The 11,761-nt window shown below is 44.8% G+C and overlaps 1 protein-coding gene across 3 annotated transcripts; it reads right to left on the minus strand.

Moving 5' to 3' along the window:
* Positions 1 to 2,726: 2,726 nt before the first annotated feature.
* rft1 (RFT1 homolog) lies at positions 2,727 to 11,712 on the minus strand. 3 transcript variants are annotated; one of them, XM_084445297.1, is made up of 10 exons: positions 11,470 to 11,712; positions 11,207 to 11,292; positions 10,894 to 11,016; positions 9,763 to 10,054; positions 9,534 to 9,668; positions 9,108 to 9,368; positions 8,875 to 9,019; positions 7,615 to 7,720; positions 4,345 to 4,465; positions 2,727 to 3,781 (listed from the first exon to the last, which is right to left on the minus strand). In XM_084445297.1, the coding sequence occupies exons 1-10, from the start codon at positions 11,530 to 11,532 to the stop codon at positions 3,617 to 3,619; spliced, it is 1,497 nt and encodes a 498-aa protein (XP_084301423.1). In that variant the 5' UTR covers positions 11,533 to 11,712; the 3' UTR covers positions 2,727 to 3,616. The 3 variants fall into 3 exon arrangements, with proteins under 3 accessions (XP_084301423.1, XP_084301422.1, XP_084301424.1); XM_084445296.1 differs by having other exon boundaries at positions 4,345 to 4,594; XM_084445298.1 differs by having other exon boundaries at positions 4,345 to 4,594; positions 11,212 to 11,292; positions 11,470 to 11,509.
* Between the last annotated feature and the right edge of the window lie 49 nt (positions 11,713 to 11,761).

Consider the following 11,761-nt stretch of genomic DNA (forward strand, 5'->3'; position numbering starts at 1 on the left):
AAAGCAAGGATTCTCACAACCCATCTACCTCCTTCCCCTTGGCACAATATTTTGTCACCATGGTGTTCACTTTCATTGCTACGACGATGCCCATAACTGCCATTCCTCCCATCTCCCTCACGACCTGCTTCCAGGACATCAGGAGCTGGATGAGCGGGAACTTCCTGAATCAATGACAGCGAAACGGAGGCCTTGCTCATTGGCTCCAAAACCACCCTTGCCAAAGCCCAAAACTCCCCACCCCCGAACATCATCATTGATGGATTCCCTGTACCCTTCTCCAGTCAAGTCATGAGCCTTGGCATCACTCTTCACAGCACCCTTTCTTTTGCACCTCACATAAAAACATTACCCCCAACATGCCTTCTTCCATCTTCGCAACATAAGATAAGATAACACTTTATTGATTCTCCAAGGGGGAAATTTTGTGTTTCAGCATTGATAATTACAGGTTGGAAAGAAGAGAAACACAAGACGCAGAGTCGGTATAAATATATATAACTATACAAGTATATAAGTGTAGGAGTACACAATCTACATGTACAATATATATATATGTGCCTGTATACATTCAGTCTGTATAAATATATATAACTATAAGTCTAGGAGTAAACGATATATATGTAATGTTCTGGAGGTGGCACATCCAAGTTGTGGCTGAAGTCGGAGGTGTAGAGGGTGAACAGGAAGGGAGACAGGACTGTTCCTTTTGCAAATCACCATGTCGTCAAAAATGGCCCAGAAGGTTTGCGCTCTTATCGGCTCAGGCTTACAAACGATTGGAGAAGGTATGTAAAGCCAGATTATGTTGGGACTAATCACCATGTCGGACAGACAGCCCTGCAGATGGACATACTGTAGCCTGCCAGTGAGGTAGTCCGTGATCCAGACCAGTGAGTCCTGGTCTACCTGCATAGCTGGGAGCTTCTCCGCGAGCTGGAAGGGGAGGATGGTGTTGAAAGCACTTGAGAAGTCAAGTTCCTGGCCCCTCCAGGTGTGAATAGGCTCTGTGGAGTAGGTAGGAGTAGGCTGATTCGGGTCTGGTACGCAAACTGCAGGGGGGGTCCAGGAAGTCGCTCACCATGGGCCTCAAGCACTGCAGAACCAGTCTTACAAATACCCTCATGACCCTCAGGGATCATGAGCTGCCTGCTAGCCTCACAGGGGTGGGGGTGGGGGCTGTGTCCAACCTGTTAAAGAACTGGTTAAGCTCGTTGGCACATTCTTCACCCATCCCTGTCTCAGTCCAGCACTGAAGTCATGGTCCCTGCGTTGGTCATATCCCAGAATGCTGTTCTCACCAGCCTCCCTCCCAAACTGCTCAACAGGCACCAAATCACCCAGAGCTCAGCTGCCCAGATCACTACATGCACCAAATAATCTGAACACATCACCCCCATTCTCACTCAACACTGGCTCCCTGTATACTACCGGACTGACTAGAAAAACCTTCTGCTCACCTACAAAGCCCTCCACAACCTTGACCCCACTTATCTCTCTGACCTCCTTCAGGAGTACATCCCCCTCCCGCCCCCTGACCTCATCCCGCCCCCTGCGCTCATCCTCAGCTGGTCTTCTGTCCATCCCCACCTCAGGCCTTCAGCTATGCCGCTCTGAGCCTCTGGAACTTCCTGACCCCGGACGTGCGGTCAGTTTGACTCAATTACCACATTGAAATCCCACCTCAAAACCCACCTATTCAAACTGGCCTACTCCATCTCCTAGTGTATTGTGTTCCTTGTATTCTTAGTGTCACTGTTTTATCATCATAAAACAGTGACTGATCATCAACGGGACCCTTGTAGAGAGAGTGGACAGCTTCAAGTACCTTGGCGTCCAGATCACCAAGGACCTGACATGGTCAACACACATAGACACTGTGGTGAGGAAAGCACGTCAGAGACTGAACCAACTCAGACAACTGAGGACATTCAGAGCGTCTCACCAGATTCGCCTGAGCTTCTACTCATGCACGATCGAGAGCATCGACAGCAGCTCTCCGGATCGCAATGCCCTACAGAGAGTGGTACGGTCAGCTGAACATACTTTGGAGGGGCCACTCCCCCATCCTGAAGACATCTACTCCATAAGATGCCAGATCAAGGCCAGCAGGATCCTGAAAGATCTCAACCACCCAGGAAATGGACTGTTCTCTCTGCTACGGTCAGGGAAGAGATACTGCGCTCACAAGACAAGCACAGAAGAGCAGGAAGAGCTTCTTCCCGCAAGCCACCCGGCACCTGAATGACTCTAACTAGTACATCTAGTCTAGGCTACATATCTAGGGTACATAACATAACCACATGCAAATGTCAATATACCTGCCCCCCTCCCCGGGATTATTTATTATAGCTATAGCATGCACAGTACATAACTCACCCTTAACCCCCTTCCCAGGGTTATTTATTTATTCATATCCATATATAGCATGTACTGTACATAATACATCCAGACTGGTAATCATCTTATCTTACCCCTATCTTCATACTGTATAGAATTGGTACTTATTGTGTAATTTGTAAATGTGTAACTTGTACATTTGTAATTTGTAAATTGAGTATTGGAGTTTATCTTTATTGAGCATAATCTTGGAGCTGGCAGCAACATTTCACTGTAACTATACATTACATGTGACAAATAACGAAATCTTGAATCTTATCCCCCGTCCTGCACGTCTAGGGCTGGGGAGAGAGGATAGGGCTGAGAGAGAGAGAGAGAGAGAACATTGCTGAGAGAGAGAGAGAGAGAGGATAGGGCTGAGAGAGAGAGAGAGGACAGGGCTGGGTTGAGGGAGGCTGGAGCTGAGAGATTACATTTTCTTCAGGAAATGTACATTATAGTGTTATTAGATTCCATGTTCTTAATATTATCCGTCATTATTGTTTGAAAAATTGTGACAATGTGACAATAATGAACCCGAAAATGACCATGATTCATGGAAATATATAATGATAGTGTTGTAAAATCACAAAACAAAACATTGTTTTGTGCACGTTTTAGCAAAAATAACCAGTCCTCAATCATTTATTTCAAGAATAAAAAATAATCCTCATACATTCACATACAGTACATACTGTACAGTCACGTACATTTTTACATAATTTCCACTGACCTCTGAAGGAGGCTCAATTCAGACTGCTTTCAGTAGCCTAATATATTCTCAGTGATGTAATGAGCAAACAGTGTTTTTCTTTGCATTAGAACTACCGACATGTCAATGGCCATGTTGGACACTGACTGCTCTTAGTGTCAGTGTGCCTTGTCTGCCTGGCTAGTCACTCCCCCGTTATGTCAAATGGCACCACATGGGGGGAAATAGAAAACTAGGGTGCAGCCACCAGAGTATGACTAGAGAGACTAGTCAGGTAACAGCATTCCACCAGAGTATGGCTAGAGAGACTAGTCAGGTAACAGCATTCCACCTAGAATGATATCACTTTGAGAAACAAGATAACAACCCTCCACCTACGACAGGTTGATTTACCTGAAATGTTTAATGGCATCCTTCAATCAACTGCTTTTGCCTCTCCGTCCTCAATATTGTATCTGTGTCCCTTGTCCCCTCTCTGTCAGTCTAGTTGGTGGGATGCCGTATGTCCATCCTGTCCACTGTCCACTAGGTTTGCTTCTTTCTATATTGGGACAATAGTCGAGTCCGGATGAACAGAACAAGTTGAGTCTCTGTAAGGAGGACGGTGACGAGCACACCAAGAAGACATCCTGCTCCCACGGCGATATGGACCAGTCTGGGCCACCATCCGACATCACAACAGAAGACACCCTGAAATAAGAGATAAAGGACAGCTAGAGTGCAGGGAATTGAATTGTATGGTTTTCAATAAACAGAAAACAACATTAATTCACTATACCCTGTAAGGTTAAGATGAGATAAGACTTATTAATCCCCGGGGGGTTAATAAAGTAATAAAGTCTTATCTTACAGCTGGTTTAACAGCAGCAGAGTGACACGACAGAAGAGGTACTGAATAGAGAATTAAGTCAAATAAACATAGTATAATGTACATAATATAATAATAACAATAAACAAGAAGAGCATGCAAAGGAAAAAATAGATATAAAATAATATAAATATAGAAATAGTCAATGTAAAGTGCTTGAGGGTCAGAGGGTTGAGTCTGAGAATGGGAGTGGGCGGGGGCTCAGGCACGGCTGTCTGATGGCTGCTGGCTCAAAGGATGTTATAGTGGTGAGAGACCAGTGTCTTTACCAAGTACAAGGGTCAGCAGGAGGGAGGATATCGACAGACTGAGTTGAGTCTGATTGGCCAAGTAAAATCCATCAACAAGGAATCACAAAGAAGAAGGCCATCTGGCGGTCCAGTACCTCAGACAGGGCGGTGACGGCGGCGCTGAGCGCCAGGGCGAGCAGCAGGGCGGGGGAGGGGCGCAGGCCACGCAGCGGGGTCCACGGGCTCCGCTGGAAGTAGCGGTGGACGTAGAGAAGGCTGTGCAGGATACGGAGGCCCATGTTCAGGCAGTTGGCCAGGATGAAGCCGACGCCCCCCGCCCACCACGTCAGCACATAGGACAGGAGCAGAAAGGAGACGGACAGGGCTAGCATCACCAGGTTATACCTGTGGACAGGACACACACACACACACAAAGTCAAAGTCAATGTCAGTGTTTTAAGTGCCCGGATAGTCTCTCCCTTTCAACTTTTTCACCAATGATCAACACGTCTGTTTTGTCCTGGTTTAACTGTTCTGTGAAATTCAGTGATAGTCCGGGAGCCATGGTGTTGAACCTTGTTTTGTCAGGTGGAATTTTTTTCTTTGCTGTTTCTTGTAGCTTGGGGTTACCTCTTCAAAATACAAGAGGGTGCTCGGTGATATCCCTTGAGCATTTTCAGATATTAACCCCTTCATGCCCGAAAATGCCAAAATCACACAAAAAGGAGTCTTATGATATTCCATGCTGAATATATAAATTAAATGCATCCATTCTCTAATGTTTTTTCATACAAGGGATGATGGGAAATGGGTATTGCATTCCAAATGATTAGTATTAACCCTTTCAAGCCAGGCCTGTAAAACAACTTTTGTAGCAGGAGTTATTAGCTGCGACACACACTCTAGTTTGCATTGTGTTGGTCCATTTATTGATATGGGCAACAAAACATGAGCAACAGGAAAAGGGGTGCAGCTCTTCCCCCCATAAAATGTATCTAACTAAATCAAAGAAGTGCATCCCCACCCACCCAGTGACTATGCACCCACACTTATGCACATGTGCATTACAAAAACAGTATGGAAAAAAGACATGACTAATGTGTGGTGTAATTATAACAGATCATTCTCTACATACTTCACATGTTCCCCCAGAATTCACCTCAGTAGAAAGATATTGGGGGTACCTCTTCAAAATATAGGAGGTGAGCATTTTCAGATATTAACCCCTTCATGCCCGAAAATGCCAAAATCACATAAAAATAGAGACTTATGATATTGCATGCATTATCAGATTAAATGCATCAAATGGATCGTCTACAATGACTATTAATAAAGGAGGTCATGTATTCTAAATGAATACTGCAGAGGTGTAGCCAGAAATCATCTGGTGGGTGGGCGGAGGCAAAAAAAATGTTATTTTTGGTAATAATATTACATATTAGGGTCTTGAGCATCCTACCCTGAAACATGTACATAACATTGTGCATGGCAAACCATTCACTTCTGCATTTCTTGGAGCTACAAGGGGTTTCACTCTTGCAGCCACACCAGATCATCTTCAGGATGTCTGGAACAAGTTTGATATCTTCTGGTAGGTGGATTGGGATCAGTGCCCTGTTACTGGTGTCCTTTTTCCATCCAAATTCCTCTGGGTTCATTGCAGGTGGCAGATTGTTATTGAGATTTCGCCAAAGGTACGCTTGGAAGTGGGCCCTCTTTACATTTTCAGTGAACGCTTCCTTTGTTGGAGGTATAGCAGCTAGATTTGGTGAAGACGTGTCCTTTCCCGTTCTTTTTGTCCCAGACAAGTAGCCTTGTGTGTGTCATGTCCATGCTCTCCGTTATGCCATAACAGGCTGAAATGAAGGCAGTGGCTTGGTCAAGGACTTGCTGGAATGGTGCATCCACATTGCCAATAGCTGATAGATCGTAACCAGCTGTCAGGGCTTTGATGACAGCCTTTTCCCAAACCATAGTATGACGCTACAGTGTCACATCTTGATATGGCATGTTTCAGGGTAGGATGCTCAAGACCCTAATATGTAATATTATTACCATATCACCCCTTCTCCTGTTGCTCATGTTTTGTTGCCCATATCAATAAATGGACCAACACAATGCAAACTTGAGTTGTGTGTCGCAGTTAATAACTCCTGCTACAAAGGTTGTTTAACAGGCCTGGCTTGAAAGGGTTAATACTAATCATTTGGAATGCAATACATTTCCCATCACCCCTTGTATGAAAAAACATTTGATAATTTCAATTGGATGCATTTAATTTATATATTCAGCATGGAATATCATAAGTCTCTTTTTTTGTGTGATTTGGGCATTTTCGGGTATGAAGGGGTTAATATCTGAAAATGCTCAAGGGATATCACCGAGCACCCTCTTGTATTTTGAAGAGGTACCCCCAAGCTACAAGAAACAGCAAAGAAAAAAATTCCACCCGACAAAACAAGGTTCACCTATTAATCAGGCTATGGCTCCCGGACTATGACATTCATGCATTTATATCAGCAATGCATTCTACCAAGTGGTCAACTGAGCTGTAGTCTTCAGGTGTCACTGAAATATAGAGCTGGGTGTCATCTGCGTAACAATGGTAGATAATATTGTGCCTCCTAATGACGTCACATACAGTAGGGCCCTAGAATCGATCCTTGTTGATGTCATTGATGTCAACCACATGTCATTGAAGAGTTTTCTGAGCTGTGATCACCAAGGGTGACAAACAACTTTCGGCCAATTAGGTAGGTCCTGAACCAGTCAAGGACTGGACCGGAGAGGCTGATCCAGTTCTCAGGTCTTCTAATAAGGATATCATGATCTACAGTACAGTGTCAAAAGCTGTGCTCAGGTCCAGAAGGACAAGGCCGTTTACCACCTTGACCAGTGCTGTCTCCGTGCTATGATGAGGGCGAAAACCAGACTGAAAGGTATCAAGGATACAATTTGCATCTATAAAGTCGGTTGAATACGGTTGAATAAGATTTTTCTAGAATTGTACCTAAAAATGGGAGGTTGGAAATCAGTCTAAAATTACTGAGGAAAAAATCCTGTACTGGGGGAGCAGTTAACGATGGCTAAAGTGTTCTCAGACACAGAGTTAAAAATAGTCTTGAAAAACTTGTTTGGAATAAGGATTGAAGGGCAGGCAGGGTAGATGCATGTAGATGACTTAAGTTGTGACACCACTTTACTCAGTATCTCTGTGTCAACCGGTGCAAACAAGCTCATACCAATGCTCCGTGGAGGAGGCAAGCAAAACACACACACACACACGCACGCACGCACGCACGCACGACACGCGCGCACACACACACACACACACACACACACACACACACACACACACACACACACACACACTCATAGATAACATCAATGTGTTACTGTGTGTGTTTGTGTGTGCATGTTATTACCTGTCCACCTCCTCTTGGCTCATGGCAGCAAAGACAAAGCATTCAGTCACTCCATTGATGGCCAGCAGGAGTACATAGGAGCTGTAGCATCGCAAGAGACTGGGCCCTTCAACACAGAAACACCACAATCAGCCACACACACTACACACACACTTGCACATACATAAAAAAAAAAACTCTCCGTGATGCACTTCCTATGAAGTTGTAGCGAACTATTGAACCTATTGTAGCGAACTGGTATGTACGTATATGTATATAAAATAATTTTTGCACAAGGAAAATATACAGACAGATATAGATAATTAAGAATATAATTCAGTCATACATACAAACATTATTCATGTTTTAAATGGATTTAAAATGTCCTTACATTCCCTCCGCCCTCAGGATCACCTCCAGGGAGCGGGGGATGGAGTTGTATTTTCAGTAAGTAAGTATTTTCGGCTGTACTGTATTTAGAATTTTTCTGTAAATTATGTAGAGTATCGCAATGTATCGCAATATGTATTATATCGTATTGTATCGCAATGTATCGTGATACTTTACTTTAATTACTGCTGCAACTCTCAGTTCTTGTAAATCAATTTTCTTTTTTCCGCTGCTTTTTATTAAATCAAATAATTATTTATTCATACATGCACTGTAACTTTTATTTCTCGATTTTATTTTTCCTGCATTTTGTTTTAAATGTTCTGCAAAGTACAAGAGAATGTTAGTGGAACGACTTGAGGGAGGAAGAGAAAGAAGGAAATGTATGTTGGAAATGGAGAAGTTGGATTTTTGGTGCAAGGTGTGCCTAGTGACACAACAGTAGGCCACTGACAGCTGATGTGGTCCCTTGCTTGAAAAGGATGTTTGAGACACTGGTGAAAAGCCAGCGAGCGACTATACAGAAGGACATTGTACATAAGTGAGTGGAGAGAGAGAAGGTTTCAGTATGTAATAAAGAAAAGTGTCCTTTTTTTCCATTTTGTTTTTTTGACCTTTTATGTGTTGCACTTTGTCTTGATGTTTTTAATGTCTCATGTAAAGCACTTTGAATTGCCTCGTTGCTGAAATGTGCTATACAAATAAACTTGCCTTGCCTATTGTGAGGTCCTTGCCAATACCCAGCCCTATTGTCTCTCTACCCTGCCCTCTAGTGTCTGACCCCAAGAGCATTTTATTGTTTGTCTTTCTGTTTAATAAATCGTGCGAAGAACTAATCACATCTCCATTACCTTTTTGACGTTGTTAGACTAAGAACAGTTGTTGTCTAACCTGTTCCACTACTGAGCAGGGAGCCACCGTAGATGTCCAGTGCGAGGTGAGAGTAGGCCTGTCCAAACACGCTGATGACCAGACCGATCACGAGCACCAGCTTCAACAGACACTCCAGGACCTCTGCCACTATAGCCACCTCCTCCTACAGACACATCAGTGCGCAGGGTCATGAGTGAGGGTCTTTAAACCCGACTGGTCATTCATCACACAGTGAACTCCGCCTCCCTGACCTGTTTCTGACTCTTGACGTCCCTCCCCCGCTCCAACACTTTGGCGAAGAAGACGTAGAAGCTCTCCTCGATGGGCAGGAAGAGGAAGCGCGCCACCATGGAGCCCAGGTTATTGACGATGTCGTACACACCCTGGTCCCCAAAGCTGAGCACGTTGAGGAAGGTCATGACATATCTCTCGCCCTCCGTCAGGATCTGCTTCAGGAAGGACTGCTTAAAGAAGCTCCACGTCAGCCTGGCCAAACCCCAGTCCACCCAGGACTACAAACACACACACAAACATAGTATGTTATACTAACGCAACACGGCTATACGACCCAACATAGAATAGATATTCATAGCATATATAACACAGCAATGTAGCTGTACCCATAAGGTGTTGGGAGAGAAGTGTGATGGGGGGTGAGGTGTTGTTGTAAACGTTACCTCTCCTTCAACCTGAGAGGGAAGCAGGTCTCTGGCACGACACACAGGGAAGGACCTCCTTTTGGCCTCGCCAGAACCCAGGAAACGCAGGAAGTAGCCCACGTAGCACAGCACTAGGAACCCTGTGTACACCAGCTAAAAGAAAACAAGGATCAGCAAATGAACTTGACAGCAACTACATATGACTAAAGTAGAAACTTCGACGGCACAACTTCATCCAACTATGTACCTGAGCCATAGAGAAGATGTAGAGTCCCCACTGGGGGGCAGTCACCACCAGCACCACCGTCAGAACACACTTAGCGATCATGGCTAGGCTCTCTGCCACCACCTTCAGCCTGACAAACATGTGCGCTTGAGCAAGGACCCAGAGCGGCTCGGCCAGCAGCTCCTGCAAGGCGGCCAGGGCGAAGAGCCCCACGGCGGGGCCATAGTGAGGGATAGCTTGGGGATCTGGGGCCTCCAGGAGCCACAACCACACACACACCAGGAGGGAGGCCCACAGAACACCCAGTGGCAACCTGGGACGTTGAAATATAAAGGAACACAAACGCGCACAGAGTTGAGTGCAATAGATTAACATTTTATACAATTGTCTCTGTTGGTAGACACCTTGGCCACGTTTCCCGATAAAGAACCTTCTTAAGGAACCCTTCTTAAAGGACAATGCTCGTTTTTGACAACCTGGACCTTCTTTACGACATATTATAAGACGTTTGACTCACCGAGATCACTTTGGTGTAGTTCGGAGGCATGTAGAAGAAATTTAAAATCCAGCGCGAGCCAGTATATCCATGTAATGGCGGTGGTCGGGGCACTTAGAATGCAGTTTCTAAAAATCTATTTTCTGCCGCGAAACGGTTGTTTTCATCAATCTGTCTTTATGAATCGCTAGTTGTGCTTACATAGAGCGTAGGCCTGTTGTGGTTTTTCACATGCCTCTGTAATATGATCTTTAGAAACATCTTTAGACACAAAATAGCTTCCTCACTTGCTCCACAACAGGCCTACGCTCTATGTAAGCACAACTAGCGATTCATAAAGACAGATTGATGAAAACAACCGTTTCGCGGCAGAAAATAGATTTTTAGAAACTGCATTCTCGGTGCCCCCACCACCGCCATTACATGCATATACTGGCTCGCGCTGGATTTTACATTTCTTCTACAGGCCTCCGAACTACACCAAAGTGATCTCGGTGAGTCAAACGTCTTATAATATGTCATAAATAAGGTCAAGGTTGTCACAAACGAGCATTGTCCTTTAAGCAACCCTTTGTATGGGAGTTAAGAAGTACTTTGTGCTTCTTAACTCGTTCGGGAAACCCGGCCCTTGACAGTTCATGATAAGTCCAACTCACGTCAGCCAGAGCAGGTTGATTACTTGTCTCCAGTTAGGATCTGTCCCTGATCCAGCGCTCAGACACGCCCTCCTAAACGCCTCTCTGGACAGGAAGACCAGCGTGGAGTACAGCAACGTCAGCCTGTACACACACACGCACGCACGCACGCACACCACACACGCATACACACACACACATGCGCGCACACACACACTCACACACACAAATACATTTAAAGGTAATATGTTTACAGTATGCTTATGGTAGCAGGTAAGTCAGCTCAGATGACAGCAGGTGTAAGTAGATTCAAGAATGACATACTGCAACTTACCTTACATTGACAACACCAATCAGCTCTTTGGACACAAAACGTAGCGTAAACGCATTCAGCAAGAAGGTGAGCACGCGAAACATGACCTGAAACACCCAGAAGAACAACATTCAATAGTGCACACATAGCCCATAACATAGTCTAAATCCAAGATCTGCGTGATGATCGCTGATGCCATGAGATCTGGCTGGTCCCCATGTCATTGTCACACTGTCAGTACAGCTTCATAGAGTCAGAACAATATTAGATATACTGTAGGATACCTGTAGCAATACATTATATGAGGCAAGCGTGGACGCATCCTTCAGCACATCTTGGGAGCTCATTGTGAAGCCCTGGGTGAGAGCTAACGTTAGTTAACTAAATGGCTGGCTGGCTGGCTGGCATAAACCTCTTTTCAGATCGCTTCAGGAGAGTGAGCGATACCGTCTTTAGGTAAACCTTATAGAGCTTACGTCCTCTACATTTCTAGTGCCGCGGTTCTTTCGTAGTGCAAAACGCATGACCGAATTTCTTCCACCAGTTAGCTTATGCATTTCACTTCCGCACACATTT

This window comes from Borostomias antarcticus (assembly GCF_949987555.1).
Source record: "Borostomias antarcticus genome assembly, chromosome: 11".
In the NCBI taxonomy this organism is placed as follows: domain Eukaryota; kingdom Metazoa; phylum Chordata; class Actinopteri; order Stomiiformes; family Stomiidae; genus Borostomias; species Borostomias antarcticus.